Below are 23,386 nucleotides of genomic sequence, written 5' to 3' on the forward strand. Positions count from 1 at the left end.
TTGAGCTAATGCTTATTGTGTTGGCATAAGAATTTCCCTTGGGCACCATTGACTAAAACAATTATAGTTTTTTAGGTGGAATGAGAACATGTCAAGGTTATCTCTATTAATGATCAAGAATGGTCAAGTGTGCCCCTTATGAGTAGGATAAGTTGGCTCCTACTCATTGTAACTATCACCAACTTTTTAGGTTGTACCTTTTTTTTTTTTTTTTTACATTAACAGGATTGAGTAACTTTAGAAGGACAACCATCTTGGTTGGTCATTGAGTTTGACTAGTCCTCCTTCGCTCCTATAACACTACTACTTCGCTCTATGAGAGTGGCCACTCTAGTTGGGTAACTATGTTCAGGCTCAAGGGCCCAAATATACTTTGCAATTCTTTTGTGCCCTCCTCAAGTTAGGGCTTCAATTATGGGTTCAACCCAACTAATAGTAGGGTTTGTCACATATCAAAAGAAAAGCTTGAGCTAACTAGATCAACACATTTACACCTCAATTCCGGTTGTTGGACTAAATTAATAAATTAAAGACATGTTATCTACCTTTGACATCATAATATTTAATATTATCTTTTAAAAATTATTGTTCCAATTTCAACACAAACCTCTCATTAAACCTAAAAAAAATATTATTTCAAGCAAAATCCAATGCTTCTTCTTCATCAAGTAGCTTCGAACTGTCCATATCTTCCTATCAATATTTAAAACTCCAACATTTTATGTAAAAACGAGTATAATTATTTTAAATTTTAAAATAATGATTAAAACTTGATTCACTATAATACATTAGTCTCATACTATAATTAAATCGGAAAAATATATATATATATATATAGATAGATGTAGACACACGCATGCACACACACTTGCTAACATTGTTTTGGTTGTTAATATTTCTATATTCTTGTTGGGAAATTGAAGTGTATAAATGATAATGACTGACCTCAAATCACATAGCCAGGGACAAAAAAAAAGGGGGTCTTTTCTAGCTGGTCCATACATGAGTAATGCGGGTGGACCTTTAAACAATTATTATGTTCCCATACTTGCTTCAAGCATACATAAATTAACGTACACCCCTCCAAATTAAGTGTTTAATCACCTTCATAAACTCATATATTAATGCATTTTATAAGGCCACCCTCCCCCCTAAAAAAATCATTACCATTATCACATCACTACATGTGAATTGGGATTAATTTTACAAAAAATAAATAAATAAAATTTCAATCTCATGTGAGTTTTTTAGCTTCTATACATACCGCTAACTCAAATACGCATAATCATCACCATCATCATTTTCCACATAAAAGAATAACACCCATTATCATATGATCATCACTCTCATTATCAAACCATCATTTCAACATATAATATCCATCATCATCATCATCATCATGGTGGCCATTGTTTAAATTAAATAAGCTTGGAGGAGGTGACAAGAAGAGGGTCATGAGCTTGGGCAGCCATGGCAAGCTCAAATTGCCTTAGAGAAATGGTAGGAAAATTAGCAAGCAACTCAGGAGTTCTGAGGTTTTCCCACCCTTTAATGGGGTTGGTAGAAGACCCATCCCATCCTATGTGTGTCACATGCTTCACATCTGTTGGAAACCCTATCTCCATCTCCATCTCCATCACTTCTTTGTAAACTACAATTTTTCCATCAGACAATGAAAAAAAAAAAAAAAAAGTTAAGTTGTAAGGAAGAATTGAATTCTATAATCACAAATTAAACAAAAGAACCTCACTATTCCATTCAGTATATTGAAATTATATAGAAATTCACTCAATATCATCAAGGACTTACCAAACAAGTGAGAGAAACTTTTGAGAGTAGTTCTGATCAATTTCTGTAGCCTACTGGAGAACCTAAAAGAGGCCTTCAATCTCAACCCAGATGGTCTTTCTTCTCCCTCTTTTCTTCCTTAGAAAACCAAAAGAGAAAAAACCAGTCACATACACAAAGAAGAAGAGAAAGAGAGAGAGAATGACAAGAAAGAGAGGGATAGATAGACAGATAGAGACTTGTTACAGGTGGGTTTGGCTCAGATTTTGGTTTCTTCAACTGGAGTGCACCACCCACAGAGACACTTGACTCAGACACACAGCCCATGGTGAAAGGAAGAACCACTAGTCTCTCCATACGATCCCTCATATCCCTAGCCTAAGTCATAGAAAAAAGGAGGAAGAGATAGGGTGTGTTATATCGGGCAACTGTTGTCTTTACTAGCAAGGCATAATGATTTTACATATGGAAGTGTATGATGGAAAAAGGATCCACCCAAAGAGTTTGGTAGTGACAATATTACTATATATTTGTACATAGCATGGAGTGGGTTGGGGTTGTTAATTAGTTAGTTAAAACTCTGCAGTTCAACCTACTTTTTTTCCTTCTAATCTCTAGAATTATGTCTACTAGTATTATTAGCCCACTAACCAATTTTTGTGTCCTTGGACAATGTGGGCTCCTCCACAATTTCACTTTGCCTCTCTTGTAGATCAAGCCAACCATTTTTGCACATTTGTTTTTCCTTAATCTCAACTCCTCCATAACATACATAATATCAGTCTTTGAGTGAGTCTTAAGGGATTTGACTTGGTTTCTAAGAAGTGAAGATGTGAGAATTTCCCCTTTTTTGAGATTTTTTTTTTTTTTGGAATTGTTTAATTTTATATGATCATTTAGTAGTAATTAAAACCGATCTTTTTTCATTCAATTTTAAATTTATCATCACATTAAGTACTCATTTGCCCATTTCAATTTCTTTCATGTCAATGGGTGGGCTCCTTTAATGGGATTAAGCTCTTGTAGTTGATGTTGAAGGTGGAAATTTAAGTGTATGGATGATAATACCTCACTTCAAAATCACATAACAATTGATGCAACTTTGTTAACATGTATTGTATGATTAAATCATTATACAAAGACCTACTACACAATGATTGATCCAACTCATCATTAGAAGCAAATATGTGAAATCATAAGGAAAAAAAAAAAAAAAAGTCCTTTTCTTACTTAACATCAACCACCTGGTCCAACTCTTCAACATTTTCACAATATTTGATGTATCCATCTATCCAAATTAATGTTGAAGACAATTTTCAACACCCGAATCCAAAGTTCCAATAAATACCAAAAAAAAAGAGACTAAAATAAGGGAAATATTTTAATGCTAATTCTATATCATATTAAATTTATATAAAATAAAATATTAAAATATTAAAATAAAATTTAATGGAATTAATCAATCTTATTTTCAATATTGGATATATTGATGGCCAGTTGCCAATCAAGTACTGCAGCTTCAAGGGTGGCGAGCTCGTTAGCTGGGAAAGTTAAGATAAATAAATAAATAAATAGATAAAAAGGAAAAAATGGCGTTAAAGCAAAAGCTCCCACCATTTGAGATAGAGTGGTAAATAATCTTTTGATATTACGTGTTTGTGCATCCCACCTTTCCATCCAGGGTCCCAACTGATACCCAAGCCTCCACGGTATGATAAGGTTATATCATTTTTTAAGCTTTTAATTTTTATGAGTTTTCATCAATTTTTACATCAATAATATTTTGTGATAAAATTTTCACCAATATGTCTCAATACATTCATAACTGATATACACTATTGAAATAAATATTTATCAATAAATAATCCCGATAAATAACCGTCTGATCAAGATTTGTTAACAAAAGTCTAGCGATAATACCAAATGGGAAACCTACACTAAACAACTAGCTCACTCATATGGTGTTAGTTTTGTTTTTTTTTACTTAATTCTTAAAAGAACTTAAAGACTAAATACTTCTTAATAATATTAAGTATATTAAATTGTTTATTTTTTTAATACTTTATTTTTATTTAATATAAAGAAATAAAGAAAAATCAATAAATTATTTTTAGCATTCTATTTATTCTATCAAAAAATTTAATAAATAAGTAATAAATTAATAAAAAATTTAAAAATAAATTATCTAAAATTTAAAAACAAATTGTTTTTTATACTAAGATGGTGTTTGTTTTTTTTGACTTTTTACTGAAAATGATTTGTTTTTAGAATTTAGGTTGTTTGTTTTTTTACTTTTTTTATAACTTATTATAAACTTTTTACTAAATAGAAAAAACCAAAATATGTAATTTTTTCTAAATAGAAAAAATAACATATTGATTTTTTTTTTACTTTTTAATACTTACTAGAAATAAAATACTACAAAAACAAATAACATAATATTTAACACTATTAAGGATTCAGATTCTATTTAGAATTAAGTAAAAAAACAAATACCACCTAAGTTTAAAAACAAAAATATCACTTAGTCTCGGAACGTCAACAAATGCAAGTGAAGAGAAGTGCCTTGAGTATCACAGCATAAATCTTCTGACCTATTTGACAACGATTTTTTGTTTTCAAAAAATCTTTTTCTAGACTCTCTCACACATTTGATGCTTTTTTTAATAGAAAATAGTTTTAAAGAACTTGTCATATATTCACCTAATATATTTGAATTATTTTCAATTATTTTTCTTAAGACTATTTAAGAAAATAATTATAAAAATATGAAAAATATTTGAAAACACAAAAAACAGGTTGAGTTCATACCACAAAATCTATTTTCTAGAATGGTTTTTGAAAACATTCTCACACAGGCACTTGGTTTCCCTCCCTTGGTTGTCTAGGAACCAGTCTCTAGTCTCAATGGATGCTTATGGTTTATAAACACAACTAAAAACATACAGCCAATTCTCAAACTTAGCATCCTCCTCCTCTTGACATAAGAAGAGAAGCTGCAGTCCCATTTCCATGGTGGTCTGCAGAGTTCAGAGGATGTTATATTGAATTTCATAGCACAGTTCTACTCCAAATCACTTATTTACATACTTGTGTAGATTCTCAATTATAGGTCAACTACATATATATGTAATTATAGTCACTTACAGTTTCAGTTAGTCGCGGGATTAATCTCCATTAACAGCTTCACCACCTCCACCATGGTAGGCCGCCTCCATGGATCGTCCAAAGTGCACCATCGAGCTGTTGAAAGCACATGCAACATCTCATCCTTCCACATTGTCATAGCTGAAAGGTAAGGATCCAGCACCTCATCTTCCCTCCCATTTGCCACCATCCACTTCACCCACCCCACCAGATTCCCACCCTCCACATCCGCCTGACCTGTTGGTGCCCTCCCTGTCACCAGCTCTAGAATCACTACCCCAAAGCTGTAGACATCACCCTTGGTTGTTGCCACCATGGTCTGCCCGTACTCAGGAGGAATATATCCAAAGGTCCCAGCAAGAACAGTACTAACATGGCTCTCACATGCACTGATGATTCTTGCTAGGCCGAAATCTGAAACCCGTGGCTCGAATTTGCTGTCTAACAAGATATTGCTTGACTTGATGTCTCTGTGAATGATGTGGGGAACAAAGCCATGATGCAGAAAGGCCAACCCTCTGGCTGAGCCCAGACAGATCTTGAATCGGGTTGGCCAGTCAAGTGCCTCAACTGCATCTGCCCGGTTCCTCAACCACACATCAAGACTCCCATTCTCCATATACTCGTATATTAAAAACCTCTCATCGTCAAAGACGCAGTAGCCAAGGAGTGGGACCAGGTTTTCATGCTTAACCTTTCCAATTGTCTCCATTTCAGCCAGGAATTCCCGGTCACCATGCAGACGTCCTCCATTGAGCCTTTTGACAGCAATTGTTCGGCCCTCTGGTAGTGAGGCTCTATAAACTGTACCAAACCCACCATCACCAATAATGTAAGTCTTGCTGAAGTTTTCAGTTGCTGATAAGATGTCTGAAGGCTTCATCCTCCGCAAAGAGTGCTCAAATGTTGCAATATTGATGCTAGGTGTCTCCTTTGGCTTCTTGCCCAGCAGCTCATCAGTGGATTCTGGCTCAACTGCTGTCACTAGCTTGTCCTTTCCCTTGTCAAGAACTACAGTATCTTGCCTCAGCATCCTCCATCTGAGAAAAAATATGAGCAGGACTAGGAAGATGAAAGTGGCACTCAGTGCAATAGCCCAGATAGAGGCTTGGGTCAGAGCTCTCACAGCTGGGTATCCCTGAGAAGAAGGGAAAACAGGTAGGAGTGCTGAGCACTGTTTGTCCTTCAAGCAAATCTCTGGTGCATAGCCAGTGAATCTGTTGCCAGAGAAATTGGCAAAGGCAAGGCCTACTATGTCACAAATATTGCATGGGATAGACTCTTGGAAATTGTTATTGGAGAAATCAAGGTATGTCAAGGCAACAAGTTTTGACAGTGAAGAAGGCAAGCTGCCTGTGAGTGTGTTGTTGTGAAGATCTAGGATAGAAAGGGATGTTAGATTTGATACCGAGTCACAAAGGGTACCAGACAAATGGTTGTTGCTGGCATTTAGAACCAACAAAGAACTGCTGGTTCTAGAATCAAGAGAAATGGGACCCAAGAAAGAATTCATGCTAATGTCTAGATAGGTCAGGCTCTTCATGCTGAATATGGATGAAGGCAGTGAGCCAGTTAGCCAGTTGTTTGACAAATCAAGCTTGGCTAAGTTTGGCATCAACAAGCCCAGATCAACAGGGATGGCTCCTGTTAGCTGGTTATGGGAAAGGATAAGCCCCTGAAGGTTTCTCAAAGCAAAGAACTTTGGTACAGCTAGCCCTGTCAAAGCATTGAAAGACAGATCAAGCAAGGTTAAGTTTGCCAGACCTGAAATATCATGAGGAATGACACCAGTAAGCTTGTTTCCCTGCAACAGTAGCTCTGTCACAACAATGCACTGCTTAATTGTTGCTGGTATGGAGCCCACAAACTCATTATAAGATAAATCAAGCATGCCATAGTGCTGGGTGAACTCAGAGTCCGGTAAGGGCACCTTTTGAAACCCAGAGCAGATCTCTTCAGGAATTGGACCAGAGAATCGGTTATTGGATAGTACCAGATTGTCAAGCAGTTTCAACTGTGATATAGATTTTGGAATTGAACCCATAAGCCTGTTTTCACCCAGATCCAGGGATACTAACTTCTTACAATTGAAAAGTTCCAAAGGGATCTCTCCAGCCAATTGGTTTCCATGCAGTGACAAATTAGTGAGATTTTTTAGTTCTCCGATGTTACTTGGAATGGTCCCTTCAAAGAAATTATTATCCAACTGCAGCCTCTGCAATGTCAAAACTTTAGCAAGAGCAGCTGGAAGCTGACCTGCAAGCAAATTGTTGCTGAGCAATATCTCCATAAGGGTTTTAGACTCCCACAGTTGATCAGGAATTTTTCCGGAGAACTTGTTTTTTGACAGTTCCAACGTAACCAGCTGAAGCTCTCCCAGATAACCAGGTAATCCACCAGAGAGATTGTTGCCATACAATAACAGATCTGTGAGACTCAAACATCCCCTGAAGGTGTTCTCAATAGTACCAGTGAAATAGTTATCTGATAGCACTAAAATGGTCAATGATTTGGCTTTGCATATTTCTGCAGGCAGCTCACCAGAAAGCATGTTGGTATTAACATCAAGTAAGGTCAGGGTCTGCATATTAAGGGGAGGAAGTGACCCATTAAACAGGTTTTTAGCTAACATAATGGACTCAACTTGCTTCCAGTCGGAAATCCAATTGGGAATTGGACCTGACAGGCGGTTTGAATCAAGTACTAGTGAATCAATAGATTCCAGCCCCCTGAGACCTTCAGGTAATGGACCAGACAGTGAGTTGAAGGATAAATTTAGAATCCTGAGCTTTTTGCAGTTACCCAATTCCCCTGGAATCCTTCCACTAAGTCCCGCATTGGCAGCAAGAAGGTAAATTAGATTTGTCAACCTGCCAAAGCTTGAGGGCAATTCACCCTCAAAACTGTTCTGCGCTATATTTAGGTAAGTCAAGTGGGTCAGCTTAGAGATTTCTTCTGGAACTTTCCCAGTCAGTCTGCAACTTTGGACATTAAGTACCTTAAGTTCTCTCAGATTGCCAATTGTTTCTGGTATTTCCCCATTAAAGTTGTTGTTTCCCACACTAATTGAATTCATGCTGATCAATCTGCCCACTTCCATCGGTATAGGTCCAGTCATTGAGTTCCATGAGAGATCAAGTGATAGAAGCCTCTGTAAATTTCCAATCTCTGAAAAAATGGGACCAGTGAATCTGTTCTGACTGGCATCAAAATAAAAGAGCCTCGTAAGATTTCCTAAACTGGAAGGTAGGTTTCCAGAGAAGGAATTTAGGCTAAGATCAAGGGACTGCAAATTCTGAAGATTTCCAAGTTCTGATGGAAGATTCCCAGAGAATGAGTTTGCATGGACTGAGAGCTCAGTAAGTTCTCCGAGCATACCAATGGTGGAGGGTAAGCTGCCAGAAAAGTTATTGTCATCAAGCACAAATTCTCTGAGCATTTTCAGGTTAGACACCATCGATGGCAGTACGCCAAACAACCTATTGCCACTCAGGTCCAAAGTCTCCAAATTTTCTAGACTCCAAAAATTTGGAGGAATCTCACCAGTGAGTGCACACCAGCTGAAATTAAGGTGCTTTAGATTTCTCAATTCCCCAGTAAGATTTGGAAATGGAAGATCCAAAGGCAACAAAGAACAGGATAAATCTATTCGACGGACCATAGAACCCTCACATCTTATACCAGTCCAGTTGCATGGTGGAATCTCTGGGTCAAACCAACTTGGAATAACATTTCTTCTTTGGACAAGAGAGTTTCTGAGAGTGATTAATAACTCAATGTCACCAGAATGGGTTGCACTTGAGAAGGATGTACGGAAGAAGCATAATATGAAAATGATAAGGGCATAAGAAGCTTTCAGAGTTGGAGCTGACTTCGACATTCTGCACCACTTTCTGCTGATGGGACCCCAACTCAAGAAGTGGAAACTTCTCAATTCAAGAGACGTTTCCCTCTGGGACTACAGGAAAATTTCTGCAGCAGTGAAAAGTTGAAATGACCAATGTTGTTCCTATCACAGTAATGGAAATAAATTTCAAATTTAAATCAAATATATTGTTTTTAATATATATGAAAGTGGACAACATTTATGCAAAGAGGACTAACAGTTCCTTTCTAGTAAATTTGGCTGAAGGATTTACGTTCTTCCTTTTCTGAACCTAAGGAAAAATGAAAGACCATCCTAAAACACCAATATAACAGAAAAAGATGCCAGGCATCAAGTCATGAAGATGACAAAACAAAAAATGTTAAATAAATGGACAAATCAGGGTCAAATAGCAGGCAAATTCAACTCCATCTGATAATGAACAGAACTGGAATATGGACATCACAATTTTTTACCAGTTAAATCAGCCAAGAACAGAAGGATAAGCAAAATATTGCTGACCCCTGGTTGCAGATCACCAGACCTAGGATTGGCATCTAGATACAAGTCTTGGAACAAACAGGGCTCCTGATGATGCCCCCTGCAACAGTGATTGGTTCAATGGTGTTGCCCATCCACTGATAACAAAATTACAATATAAATCTGGACAGAGAACCTGAGTTCTTCTCAAATCCATGTTTTGCATGAAGTATATGGAAAAGACCAAAAAAAGGGGAATAATCTTGTTATAACTTACACAACCAACAAGTCTCTTTTCCTTTAAAACACCTTCCTTTTTTTCTTCTTTTCACTTAAATTTCTTTATAAAAGTTAAAGTTATCCCCATCACCAAGTGCATCAGTTTATGGAATAAAAATTTTTATGCCACAAAAGGAATAAGGTTTGGGCCCCATATATACTAGTAGCTGCCAAGCTTTTCACATCAACAGTCAAGGTTTACAAAAGCAATTTCAAAATCAACTGAGCTCCTTTTTTCACAGCAAGCAGAATTGCATCTAAATTCTTTTCACAATTTAGGGAAGTTTATGAATTCTACCTGAAATTAGAGACCCAATAAAAGCTTCACTCCAAACAGCAACAATTCTCCTGCATGAAAACAAACAAAGAGAGAACATTAGCAATTCTGTAAAATTGAGAGTTTACACAGCCATACTTCTGAAACCCTTGAAAAAAACAATGGTACAATTATAGATACCAGACATTGAGTTCCTTACAGGTTTCAGCATTTGGGCATAATCAAATTATAATTATATTACAGACTTATTATTGAATCCACTACAATAATAAGAAAGTTTACAAGAAAAATTGGAAACAAAATTGTGAGAAAGAAAACAAAATAAGAAGGTAAGTACCCTGTTTGATTGATGAGAAAATATAGGAAAGGAATAGGAATTACAATTTGTTGACAATATTAGATTCAAACCCAGATAAAACAAAAAGCTTCCCTCCAGTGCACCTAATTCAATCATATGTCTTGAGTTAGAAGCAAGCTTTTGCCCTGTCTTTACAAATAAATGCATAAATAAATCACCTAACAAACATTAAGAAAAAAAATCCTTAAAAATAATATTTCAGCTGCTGCCATTATATGTACTTTTAAACTAAACAAGATAAGGAAAAGAGACAACATATTAAATCAGAATTTAAAATTTTCTTACAGTTTCTCATAAACTAGGATAAAATAGAATTTTTTTATTTAAAATAAATAAATAAATAAAAGTGAGAAACCCTATCATTTTTTGGAAGGCAAACTGGAGATGATGACAAATGGCAGTTAATGCAACATTAAACAAACTGTACCATGGGCCAGTTCCCCTTGATAAAAGCTGAAAATAAAGAAGAAAAACACCCTAACAAAGTCAATAACCCATGCCCATCTTCAATAGCTGAAAAAGAAGACACCCACAACAAACAAAACAAAGCTCAAAAACTGAACAGCCCCTGACGCACAAACAACAAGCTGCATTGGAGGAAAACCCAGAAATGCTATGAGAAAAAGGGAGAAAACCCAGAAATGTTATGAGTGGTGGAGTGCAGAGAACGAGAAAAGCCCTGAAAAGCTGGATACTTTATACAAAGGCATTGGGCTCGAGAAAGATTCAAACAAGGGGGAGAATGTGAAGTTTAAATAAACAAAAAATGAAATAAAAATAAAAATTAAAGGCCCACTATGCACAGTAGCATGAGAGAATCTCTTCATTCCTATCTCTCCATTCCTCTCTCCACTGAACTCCATTTTGTTGGTTTTATTCATAAAATAAGAGAGAAAAGAACGGCTTCAGATAAAAGTTGCTGGGACTAACCTAAAACCTAAAACGCACGAACCCATCAATGTATATAATAATAAAAAAAGGAAGAAACATAGATAGTTCATAAAGTGTAGACCAGTACAGTGATGCCATTACTTGTGCTTTCTCGGCAGCCAAACGACGTCTTAGTGGAGAAAATGCCCGAGAAGAGTCGAGAAACCAAAACACTAAAAAATGACCAGGAAATAAAGCAGCTGATACGAAGATTTTCCAAGCAAACAAACAAGAAAAGAAAACCCGAAACAGTCTTACTGAACTTTACAAAAAAGAGGTGGTGGGTTGTGGAAGCATGGAAGAAAGAAGAAAGAAGAAAAAGAAGGAAGACGAGAGCGAGAGAGAGAGAGAGAGAGAGAGGGAGGGAGAGCATCTTACCCAAACGGCAGAGGGTGGTCAGATGATGCCGTACGATTCAGCCATGAAATGATGAAATGAAAGGCTTTTACGCGGAATCTCTTGAGTGCAAGTATTAAGGGTGAAAGCTACCAACTGAGAGTCTCTGAGCGATATTTTTTTCCTTCTTCCTCTCTCTCTCTCTGGGAGTGGGTGTCAACGTCTCAAGAGTCTAGAGGCGTGGGGGCCTAGAGTAGACGGCGTCGTTTTGCATGTGAGGGCGAGGAAGGCGTGACACTGTCTGTCCACATGCGTCCAAACTAGAGACGGTTACATTTGCAGACACCTCTCAAATCCCACTTTCTTCTTACTCTCTCGCCTCCCATCAACTCCTGTACTCGCTCTCACTACGTACTCATTCTATTTCAATGCTTCACCCCTAACTCTCACCTAATCTTTTTCGAACTTTATTATAAATCGAAGTAAATTAGAAAATGGACAAATATAAAAACATTTATCAAATTTAATTGGAGTGGACCTATATTAGGTAACGTAAGGGGTCCACCCGATACAACGGCATAAGATAATATCCAAACCTATCCCGAACCCAACTTTAATCACTTCAAATCCATTTATACATTTCTTAAATACATTTATAAACGAACTTGTTTTTTTTTTAATTTATTATTTTTTTAAGATAATTTTATTTTAATAGAGTTTTTCTTTTTTAATTTTATCTTAATGGAAAAAGTCACAATCTCTCCTTTTATCTTTCCAATGTTAATTTTGTAGTAACACTCAAATCCAATTTTTCACATAAAATTAAACTAATTCAATTTTGAAAACTTTTAGATAACTATCATTCTAAAAACTAGTTAAACTACCTTGATTTTATATCATTTGAATGAGAAATAAATTTATTATAAATTAATAAAATTGTCACAAATAAATTGAATATGATTGAAATAGGTTATTTTTTACTCTTTTTTTAAAAAAAGAAAATTTAGATTTGAAATTATCTCATGAATGAATCACTCAAAAATGAATCTAACAACATAAAAATGAAATTAAAATAAATTATACTTAAAAATCATAGGATTACTTAAATTTTAAAAGTTCAACTTCTTACCAAACAAAAAACCAAAAAAAAAAGCTAATAATCATCGATTCCAATGTTTTTTTTTTAAATTAGAACTTCAAAGTATAATTCATATTCATCTAAAGATCCAATATCTAAATATATCTTTCCAACATTCTTAAAGTAGTTTGGATATGAAGGCATTCTTCATTCACACCAAATTCAGAACATAACAAATTGATCCTTTTAGTGAGACCTTTTTCAAAAGAAGACAAGAAAAGGTCACCATAGATGTTGTGAACCCTTGACACATTCTAACTCAACCAAACCAAAAGGTGATTCTAAAAATTTGCTTGCATGAGAGAGTGGTAATAAACAAATTCATCATGCGATTTTGAATACTTTGTCAAATGAATTATTGATATGTGTTGTCCTATCAAGCATGCTAAAGAAATATGAGATAATATGGACAAGAAATATATCTTGGAAGATATTGAGACTAAACAATATGTTATAGGAAATTTTAGAAATTTCCAAATGATCGAGGATAGAGATGTATCATCTGACATCCATGTCTATCATGTGCTAATCAATGACCTAGCTAATGAAGATATTTAGCTTTTGAAATTGCTTGTGGTTGGGTACCTTATAGAAACCCTTTCAACTCTTGGAAAGATTATGAGAATAATATGAAGCATAAGAGGAAGAAAATGTACCTTGAAGATGTCATCATCCATATCCAAATTGATGAACATGACAAAATAAGGGACAAGGTCGAGAAAGCCAATGAACTACTCTCCAAGGCAAAATTGGTAGATGAAAAGGCAAAATCAAACAAGAACAATAGGTTAAAAAAAAACAAAACTCTAAGCCTAGCTTAGTGAACAAGGTCCAAAACCTTATAAGAAAGAAAGAGAAAAACTACTTTGTCTCTGGGAAGCTTGGGCACCATGTTACACAATGTTGCCACAAAAGAAAGAGTGAGAGATCTATCTTTAAGGTTAATTTAGCCGAGACAGAGGTCAATGATAATTGTTGTAGTCTCCTTTGAAATAAACATGGTCATTAATGTGAAAATAAGGTGGGAGCCTTTGGGGCTACTAGACACATAATATGGTAATAAAAGTACATTTACCTCCTACACTATGGTAAGGGAAGTCAAGGAACAGATATTCATGGGTGATTGGAGGCCCTCACTTATGATTAGCAAAAAGAAAGTTCTTCTCAAGTTGACCTCAAGTAAAGTACTCGTCTTTAATGATGTCCTCCACATTTCAAACATTTGTTCGAATTTGGTATTAGTTTCTTTAATTGGGAAAGTAGGATATTGTTTGAGTCAAACAAGATAATTCGCACCAAAAATAATATTTTTGTTAGGAAAAGATATGGTAATCAAGGTCTCTTTAAACTAAATGTTCTTGAAATTATAAATATTAATAATAATATTTCTACTGCAACTTGGTTGATTTTTATGATGTATGACACATACACACACACACATATATATAGCAGCACAATACATACATATATGCATATACTACAACAAATATGACGTTTTTCCATAATTATTATGTAGTAAAAAGTTGGGTTTTTTTTTGTAGCAAAAACATATTTGCCACGAAAAATATTTTGTAGTGCAATTGTAGCAACAAGTCCATGACTAATTAAGTTTAACCTTGAATAAAATTTTTCATTACTAAAAGTAACTTTTATCAATAACTAGCATTTGTAGTGAAAAGTAAACTATTAGTAACAAAAAAATACTTCTATCTTAGAATGAATATTGTTTCATAACAATATAACATCTTTAGCGACGAGTCCAATTCATGGCAAAATATTATAATACCACACTTATCCCAAGTTTAGCGTGTCATGAACCCTATGAACCAATATTGTTTTGTGGCAATATAAATTCACACTTTTTAAAGAGACTTCCACCATATTTTATATGAACCGATTGATGTTCAAGGAGTTATAACAAACTTTCAATTGAGTTCAACATTATTCCTATCTTTATACTCATCTTGAACTACAATTCTTTTCCATACTCTTATTAGTAAAAGAGTAAAAACTTGGAAAAAGAAAAGAAAGAGTACAAAAAAGAAGACAAAATTAAGTGAGAAATCAAATTTTAATGAAAATATTATAAAGTTAATATTGTTATAATTTGTTGAGTATGTTCTATTATAAAAAGAATGAAGAATTTGATAGATTTATAATTGGTTCAACTTGTTGATAGTTTAGAGGATTCTAACAAGTACCTATGGTGGAGAATTTTCTATAAAAGAATTTTTTTTTTTTGAGTTACAAAAGGTTTTAGACAAAAGAGTATCAAAACATGTGGAGAAGAAAAAAGAAAAAGGCAATGCAACCTATGAAGCATATGCATTAGTTTGATTTCCATGTGCTTTTCAAATTTGATTATATGAAGTTATTCTACTCATTGGAATGAAATGTGCAAGTCGTATCGGCAAAATCTTCCCTATAATTTTAAATTGGAGAGGGATTACAAGTACATTAAATTTCAATCCTTATTTTTAGAGCCAAATGTGAATATTATCTTAATATTTTTTATAGTTATTTTTTTTATTTACGTTCCCATGTTCTTATCATCAACTGGTTTCATTCCATTTTGATTTAATAGTTATCTTTGCACTTCATACTCCTACCCACTTTTGAAGAGCATGATAAGAGTTTGTAACTATTTTGAATTGCAGCTTGAATTAGGTGATACTTTTAAATATGATGTAAATTATTAGGGCAAAGTTAAATATCACGAAGAATTTGTAGCATATGTTGTTGATGTTGGGAACCTTGAATTAATCTGTTCTCACGCCCTAAATCTCGTAGGATGCATGCATCTATCCATAGGGCTCTCTAAATGTAATGTAATGAAAAATAATGGCTTCAAAAAAGCACAATTGTCATTAACAATGCTTGTTGTTTACGATTCACAAACCATTTTTGAAGTAAATTTCTTAACTTTTCAACTAGCTACAAAATAGCAAGATCTCTAACATCCTTTAACACAACATCAAGTTTTTCAGCTATCTCTATTATCATGACGCTATATATATATTGGAGTGTGAATTAGCCTATCATTCAACACCTACATTCATTACATATGTTGTTAGTTTACAAGAAATCATTTGTAGTTGTCTAAATAACATTAAACTCTAACAAATGATGTGTATAAGCAATATCATGAAACAACTTATGAATTACAACATTCTTAAACTTTGTTTTGAGGTTTTGCCTTAGGTGATAAATGCACACACCATGACTTGCATTAGGAAACACTTTTTATATAACTTTTCCAATGTTGTTGTCATGATGATTTGAAACTACCATGAGATAATCAACATGTCTAATCACTTCATGCAATTTTGTGATGAACCAATCCCAAGAAGTGTAATTTTCATAATCACCAATTTTGAAACATGAGGTATATTTGATTATTGTTATCCTTATATGCTGTAACAAACAAAGTTCCCAAGTACTTTGCTTTTAGAAATATTTTATCAATTGTAATTATAGGTCTTATTGGTGTATGAAACTTAAAAAAGCATGCACCAAGAGTGATAAAAAATACTTAAATTAATTGTCATCATCAATAACTATATCAACAATGGTATTATAATTTTTATTTTTATTTTTATTTTGCTCTAAGACATAACACTATGATAACAAAAACACTATAGGACTCTTGATGATCTTCTAATATAACTTATAACAAATTCTCTTGCTCTTTATGCCTTACCATAACTTATCCACCACCATATTTGTTCTGAATATCAGCTATAATGTCTTTTGGTCAATATTAATGATCAATCCCTTGATATATTTTTCTTATGTTTTTGCTAATCAACCAACTACTTGCATGATAATGATCATGAGATATCATGTCCAAGCTACATGTGTGTCTTGAATGATATTTCTTTATTTCAAATATATTATAATTTCCCAACTTAATTGATTGTGCGAAGTTGCTTGCATTCTTTATTGACACATCCAACAGGCAATAACTTAGTCAAAGATTTTAATGTTTTGACGTGAAACTTCTTTTTAAAGCTATTATGCATAACTTCTTTTGCAATTCTTTCTTATTAAAATATATTAGGTGCCCTTTTATATGGTCCTTACAAGTTTCAATAGCACCAACTATAGATGGTTTTCCTTGTGCTTAATTTGTTCTACATTAATTTTATATTCTATTGTTGCATCTTCTATTAAATCATTTTACATCAATTAGCTATCAATGGTAGGATTGACATTTATCCCACCATTTTCATCATCTTTGTTCATATTTAAGTCATGATAATCAAAACAATTAAGTGGATAATAGCTCATATTCAATTTATTAAGATCAGTTAAAAGGTTTACTACTGTTTATGAATATTGAGTCTCCATTGATTTCTTTCTCAACCCGAAATAATGTATAACATACAAAATTAGTGTTGACGATTGATTCATACCCATGGTTGTCACTTCTCTTGTCTATTATGATACATAATGAAACTAGTAAATTACCATCAATGCAATTTGAACAAATGAAAGATTTCATATCCATTATATCTTAGTTATATAGGAGTTGTTGGCAATGATGAAAATATCGTTGATATTTTGTTTATTAGAGCACCTTGACACGATAAGTAGGGGTGGATTGTTGATGGGGAGAAATTTCAAAACTTTTTTTCCTATTTATCATTGTTTTATCAATGAAATACCAATATTTTACCGATTCTTTGACATTATCACCAAATTTTCAGGTGCCATGATAGTATCGCTACCATTTTCCCATTTTTAAATGTCAAAATTGTTTACCTTTTTGTGGGCTTGGCCATATATATATATATATTCATTTGGCCTATTTATTGTTTCTTCTATCATATTTTTTTTTTTAGTTTTCCTTGACATTCCATGAGTTTTGATCCATTTTTATCTCATCAACATTTTTTATTAAATTTTTCATTGATATTTCTCGATATATTCGTAAAATCAATATGTCCTTAAAAACTGATATTTTCATCTTTGGTTAATGGTATATTGGCATTGGATACATACTTCATAAAAAGATGATGTTCTGTTTAATCTATTTTTAAAATGTGACAAATGATCCTCAATAATTTTTCATACATTGTAGTCTTCTTAATCTTGATACCCTTACCTTTGTTGTCACCTCGCGTATCAGGTGGTCCAAGTTACTGCTAGATGGATGAACACGCGATTCTCAACACACAAAGGGTTCTTGATTCAGTGGTCATACCTACAAAAAGGCATCCGGACAGGGTGTCCGGACGCACCCTCCGATGGTTTTGTTAGCCATGGTGAGAAAGAGGAATGTAAATCAGTTGGCTTTTTACTAGGTATCAAGAGGTTACCAGGAGATCCCCTTCTTCTTCGTGCGAAGGCATATATATACAGCTGCAGGGGTACTGTTTCTCTCATTAATGGTGAGGAGATATTTTATGTTGTGATGATGACAATAGGTGTCAGTAGGAGCATTATCACCCTACGAACGACTGTTAGAAACCATGGTAGGTGATGCGGCTGTCAGAGATCGTGGGAAGGTGATCATGTAGAATGATCGTGGGAAATGACTTGCTATCACTTCATCTTGTCTTCTCATTCTGCAGGTGACAAGATGTGGGCCATGGCTGCCTGTTGTGATTGCGTGTAAGACTCGCTTTACTTTGATTGACCATCCAGACGATTTATATCCGGATGGCTCATGCTGATTATCCGGATGTGTTGTGGAGACTATCCGGATGTCTATGCTCTGCCAGCGTCGTTTGCTCTTCCTTGGATAGGAGAAGATGAAACGTCGTTTGCCTTTCCTTGAGGCGGTCCGGATAGGATAACTGTACCATGCATATCCTTAGGGGAATCCGGACGATAATGGTCCGGCTGATAACACGTGCCACACGTCACTATGAGCTGCGTGCCACGTGTTTCCCAAGGGGAGGGGTCCCTACATTGCCCCCCTTTTTAACTTGCCTATTTTGCCCAAAAAATGGGCGGGTTAAAAATAACTGGCTTTTGAAAATTGAAGAGGTCCCTTCGTCTGACTGGGCCACGTGGCGAGTGGGGGTGCGGAAGCCAAAAAGACATTTATGACGAGCCGCCGACCCTGTGTATCCCCAGGCAATATGTCGTTTCAATGATAACACGGCTGTCCTGCTATAAATAGGGCACTGTACCTCTTTGTGCATCTTTTCCTACTGCATTTTCTTGAGAGCCTTTCTTCTTCTTGCTTTTTCCTGTGCCCTTTGCTTTTCTGAGAAAAACTTCGAACGACTTCGTTTGTTTGCTGCTGGTGATTTTGTACCGGGACAGTAACCGTTCTTTTTCTTCAGAGCTTTATTTGGTACGTACCTCTTTGCTACTGTCATTCCTTTGGTTGCGTTTGCTGGTTCTTTAAACTTGGTTTCTGGCTTGCTTGGGCATTGTTTTGGACAAGTCGCTTGCAATTGTTGTTGAATGTTGGTATTTTGTTGGTGCTCGGGGGGGGGGGGGGGGGGTTTGAGGGGTTTTTCTGACTGCTTTGGGTTAGGGTTTGTGTATTTTCTGACTGCTTTGGGTTAGGGTTTGTGTATTTTCTGACTGCTTGGTTTGAACCGTTGCATTGCTTTTGTATGTAGATTTTGGTTTGGCTTTGTGGTAAGAAATGGCTCCAAAAAAGACTGTTTCATCTGCCGGGGTTAGCGAGGCTGGCGAAAAGGCGATAGACAAATTAGATGTGAAGGAATTCCGGGAGCGATTCTGCATCCCAAATGGCGTATCTATAGACTTGGTGAACGAGGAGGCGGCTATGCCTACTGAGAAAGGTGAAGAAAACGTTATGCTCTTCACAAAGGAACAATTCAACGCAGGGCTCCGGTTCCCTCTGCCGGCGTTGTTCAAGGAATTCCTCCACTTCTTCCAGATTCCACCCATCTTTATTCATCCCAACCTTGTCCGGGTGCTGATGGGATGCAGCATCATCAACATGCTGTATAGCCTCGACCTTACGCTACTGGAAGTGTTCTTTGTCTATTCCTTGAAGAAAGCAAAGAATGATATCTTCAGTGTGTCCGCGCACCTGCCCTCCCTTCAAATGGTGACAGAGCTGCCAGATTCGACAAAGGGAGGGGCGAAGGGGCTGGTGGCGGTTCGGGGTGTATGGGCGGGGCTATCGCAGCGTGCGTCGAGGCATTTTTCTCCAAATTATACCTTAAAAATTCCGGGTAATCTTGTTTTGCGATTCTTTATCCGGATTTTACTTTGCTAACTTTTTGCTGATTTTTCCGGACGGGATTCTTACCTTTTGTTGCTGTTAATGCAGGTCTGGAATTGAGGGGCCACATTGTGGATTGGGTGGGAAAGGCGTCCTTCGCCTGTGTCTGCAAATTATTCGAGATAGATCCCAAGGAGAGGGCCTACAAGACATTGCTTTCCGCGCGAAATTTGATAGCGGTCGTCCGGGAGTCCCAGGAATATGTTATCAATATTCTCCCCAGGAAACTGGCAAAGGATGAAATAGTGCCTGGGGAGCATTATACTGTGAAGGAGCTCCCCCTCTATCAGGAAGCTAAAGAGGCTGATGCTGAGAGACGACGAAAGCTCCTGGAGGATCGAGATCAGAGGAAAAATGAAGGTAATATCCGGAAGGCTCCTGGACAGAAGCGGGGTCCGGATTCTCCTCCAAAGAAAGCTCCAGTAAAAAGGAGGAAGTTGGTGAAGAAGCATGGGAAGGATGTGAAGGAACCCACTCCTCCCAAGGAGTTTCCTCCTCCGCAAATTACCTATGAGGGGGAAGTAATGATAGAGGAGCCAGTAAACGCTGCTCCGCATTCTATCTCAAGCGGCCCCGGACGCATGTCGGGGTTGAATCATTCGGGCCCTTCCTTAGCCGCGGTTGCGCGCCTGGCTAACGTGGCTGAGGAAGCTGCATCTATCAACCGTCCGGGCAACCTTAATCCGGATGCTGATGCAGCTGAAACGGCCCCGTTGGAGGAAGCAGGGGCAGAAAGCCAAAGTCAGCCTTCCGACGACCCGGATCGTTTGGCCATAGTCCTGGTGAAAGGGTCTCCTCCAAAGAAGCCGCGTTCGACGCGCGATCTACGGTCCGGACTCCTTGGGCGGCTTCAGGAGCGGCAGCAAGAGATTGAAGTTAGCTGCGCTTCTGCCCATGACGCTCATCCGGATGGAGGCGAGGTGGAGATGGCAACTGAGACCTCAGCCGCCCCGGTAATAATTCCGGACGAAGATGTGGAGGTCCCGAATCCGGGACAAGAGTTAGCTTCTGTTTCCTCATCTGAGGAGGAACCTGCTGACGATGCAGCTCCTGCTAGCCCTTTCAGTTATGCGGAGTTGGAAGTTAAGTTAAAACAGATTACACCCGACTGGAAAGCCATCAAGCCCTTTGCTAAGATGTTTGATATGATAGAAACGGTATACCGTTGTCTTGTGCTTTTGCTTTTTGACTCTTTGTTGGACTGATGTGTTTGTTGTAGTACGATTTATGTCTTTACTTTTCTTGTTTGCGTGTCAGCTGGTGAGGGGCCTCCGCGGCATGGCTCAACAACACGATCTTTTTACTCAGCTGCTGCAGACTGCAGACTATATGAGGACCTTCTCCTCTCGGCGCCAAGAGATTGAAAATCAGCTGCGTCTGAGAATGGAGGAGGCTGAGGCCAATTTATCCACCATGCGGGAGGAAAATGAAGCCCTCCGAGTGGAGTTGGCTAAGGCGAAGAGTCGAGAAGAATCAACTGCGGGTCGCCTACATGAGGCGGAAGGTGAGGCAGCCCGGCTAAGGGATGAAGTGAGTCAACTCCGGACAGAAGTTTCGAATGAAAAGAAACAGAAGGAAGACTTGCAGCTGCGCCTGGATGTGCAAAAAGAAGAACTTGAACGGGAATTTGCTGTGGAAAGGGAGGAACTTGCAGCGGATTACCAGCAACAAGTTGATGATACGTTTATCTTTGGGTATCGCTGCTGTATGAAGAAGAACGGTATCAAGTGAGATACCCCTTCGATTCCTCACGGTGAAGAAAAGAAGCTCTACGAGAAGCCCGCTCCCTGATAGTTTATCTCTTTTTGCAATTTTTCTGTTGTAATTTTTCCTTCTGTATTTTTGTGGTCCGGATGACTCTTTGTAATTACATTTATCCATATCAATAAAAACATACTTCTTTCTCATTTGTACTTGTGTCTACTTTTTATTGATAGTACTGCTTTAAATTGGACACATTCCATGGTCTGAGTAACGGAGTGTCATCTAGCTTTTGTAAATGATAGGCTCCATTTTCGTTTGCCTTAGACACTATGTAGGGTCCTTCCCAATTGGCTTGGAACTTTCTTGCGCCTACTTCAGCGGTATTTTCAAAAACTTTTCTGAGTACTAGCGTACCATTTTTTAAGTTTCTGGGCTTGACTTTTCGATTGTAATGCGCTGATACCCTTTGTTGATAATCTGCCATCCGGATGGCCGCGCTTTCTCTGACTTCGTCTACCCAGTCCAAATTTCTTCCTAGTTCCCTGTTGGCATCTTCTTGTTTTGCTGCATCGGTCCGGATAGTAGGAAGACCTATTTCAGTGGGAATGACTGCGTCCATTCCATATGTGAGGGCGAAAGGAGTGTTTCCTGTCGGCCGTCCGGGTGTGGTTCGATAGGCCCACAGGACGCCGGGTAGCTCCTCCACCCACTTCCCTTTGGCTTGTTCAAGCCTTTTCTTTAAGGCATTGATTAGAATTTTGTTTGTGGCTTCCGCCTGCCCATTGCTTTGAGGATAACGCGGCGTGGAGTATGAATTCTGGATGTTCAGTTCCGAACAGAAATTCCTGAATGCAATGCTGTCAAATTGTGGACCATTGTCAGCTATGATGATTTGGGGAATTCCAAAGCGGCAAACAATGTTCTTCCATACGAATTTGGTGACATCTTTATCTTTGATGCTTGCATATGCTTCAGCTTCTACCCATTTACCGAAGTAATCAGTGGCGACAAGGAGGAATTTCTTCTGGGCAGGTGCTGCTGGGAGGGGTCCCACTATGTCCATGCCCCACTGCGCGAAAGGCCATGGGCCTGAGACCGATTTCAATGCTGCCGATGGCATATGTGGAATGGGAGCGTATCTTTGACATTTATCACATTTTTGGACATATGCCGCCGCGTTTTTCTTCATTGTTGGCCAATAGTATCCTTGTGAATGAGCTCTATGTGCTAGGGATCGTCCTCCCGTATGATTTCCGCATATTCCTTCATGTAATTCAGCTAGCACATACTGGGCCTCTGAATGCCTAAGACAGCGAAGATAAGGCCCTGTGAAGGATCGCTTGTACAGGTGCCCCCCAATCAGGGTGAAACGGGCAGCTTGCACCCGGATTTTGTGCGCTTGTTTAGGATCTTCAGGTAAAGTGCATGTCCGGAGATATTCTGCAATATCATGCGTCCATTCTTGATGATCCGTTTGGTTTGCCTCAATGGTGTTGCAAGTGAAATTTTCTGCGACAGAGGGATTGGCTTGCACATGTATGGGTAGTAAAATGGCTTCTTTGATAGGGAGAGAGGCAGCTATGCCGGCCAAAGCGTCAGCGTGCCTGTTGTCAGCTCGCTTAATTTTTTCGATTGTCCACTCGGTGAATTGCTGTAAGGTGCTTCTTACTTTGGCCAAGTATCGCGTCATGCGTGAGTCCTTAGCCTCATATTCTTTCTGGACATGTCTTACCACTAGCTGTGAGTCGTTGTAGATCCGGAGTTTGGAAACGGATAGAGCAAGGGCGAGGTCCAATCCGGACAGGATGGCCTCGTATTCTGCTTCATTGTTAGACGCGGAGAATCCCAGCCGGATGGCTTGCTCCAGA

At 37.4% G+C, this 23,386-nt stretch overlaps 3 protein-coding genes across 13 annotated transcripts; 1 reads left to right on the forward strand and 2 right to left on the reverse strand.

Moving 5' to 3' along the window:
* Positions 1-1,313: 1,313 nt before the first annotated feature.
* Positions 1,314-5,025, reverse strand: LOC100242907 (CRIB domain-containing protein RIC4). Its single transcript, XM_002267065.4, has 4 exons — positions 4,936-5,025; positions 2,028-2,166; positions 1,810-1,926; positions 1,314-1,651 (listed from the first exon to the last, which is right to left on the reverse strand). Exons 2-4 carry the CDS (start codon positions 2,155-2,157, stop codon positions 1,419-1,421), a joined length of 480 nt encoding a protein of 159 aa, XP_002267101.1. The 5' UTR covers positions 2,158-2,166; positions 4,936-5,025; the 3' UTR covers positions 1,314-1,418.
* On the reverse strand, positions 4,741-11,686 carry LOC100246369 (leucine-rich repeat receptor protein kinase MSP1-like). 11 transcript variants are annotated; one of them, XM_059737032.1, is made up of 4 exons: positions 11,503-11,686; positions 10,218-10,277; positions 9,858-9,907; positions 4,741-8,907 (listed from the first exon to the last, which is right to left on the reverse strand). In XM_059737032.1, exon 4 carries the CDS (start codon positions 8,813-8,815, stop codon positions 4,940-4,942), a length of 3,876 nt encoding a protein of 1,291 aa, XP_059593015.1. In that variant the 5' UTR covers positions 8,816-8,907; positions 9,858-9,907; positions 10,218-10,277; positions 11,503-11,686; the 3' UTR covers positions 4,741-4,939. The 11 variants fall into 11 exon arrangements, with proteins under 11 accessions (XP_059593015.1, XP_059593011.1, XP_059593012.1 ...); XM_059737028.1 differs by having other exon boundaries at positions 4,741-8,944; XM_059737029.1 differs by lacking the exon at positions 11,503-11,686 and adding an exon at positions 11,227-11,477 and having other exon boundaries at positions 4,741-8,944.
* Positions 11,687-19,205: 7,519 nt separating this feature from the next.
* LOC132253846 (uncharacterized) lies at positions 19,206-21,545 on the forward strand. The gene is made up of 4 exons (XM_059737101.1): positions 19,206-19,365; positions 19,863-20,275; positions 20,735-20,971; positions 21,072-21,545. The coding sequence occupies exons 1-4, from the start codon at positions 19,206-19,208 to the stop codon at positions 21,543-21,545; spliced, it is 1,284 nt and encodes a 427-aa protein (XP_059593084.1).
* Positions 21,546-23,386: the final 1,841 nt, after the last annotated feature.

Source organism: Vitis vinifera, chromosome 5 (assembly GCF_030704535.1).
Source record: "Vitis vinifera cultivar Pinot Noir 40024 chromosome 5, ASM3070453v1".
NCBI classification, from domain to species: Eukaryota; Viridiplantae; Streptophyta; class Magnoliopsida; order Vitales; family Vitaceae; genus Vitis; species Vitis vinifera.

What these genes read in the sequence shown, in the direction of transcription:
- LOC100242907 (XM_002267065.4), bottom strand. Translation starts at nt 2,157, where the DNA reads ATGAGGGATCGTATGGAGAGACTAGTGGTTCTTCCTTTCACCATGGGC. An exon ending in GCCAAACCCACCTGTAACAA is followed by an intron (nt 1,927 to 2,027) that starts GTCTCTATCTGT and finishes TGGTTTTCTAAG; the next exon opens with GAAGAAAAGAGGGAGAAGAA. An exon ending in AAGTTTCTCTCACTTGTTTG is followed by an intron (nt 1,652 to 1,809) that starts GTAAGTCCTTGA and finishes GAAAAATTGTAG; the next exon opens with TTTACAAAGAAGTGATGGAG.
- LOC100246369 (XM_019219754.2), bottom strand. Translation starts at nt 8,815, where the DNA reads ATGTCGAAGTCAGCTCCAACTCTGAAAGCTTCTTATGCCCTTATCATT.
- LOC132253846 (XM_059737101.1), top strand. Translation starts at nt 19,206, where the DNA reads ATGGCTCCAAAAAAGACTGTTTCATCTGCCGGGGTTAGCGAGGCTGGC. An exon ending in GGCTATGCCTACTGAGAAAG is followed by an intron (nt 19,366 to 19,862) that starts GTGAAGAAAACG and finishes CTGTTAATGCAG; the next exon opens with GTCTGGAATTGAGGGGCCAC. An exon ending in TGTTTGATATGATAGAAACG is followed by an intron (nt 20,972 to 21,071) that starts GTATACCGTTGT and finishes TTTGCGTGTCAG; the next exon opens with CTGGTGAGGGGCCTCCGCGG.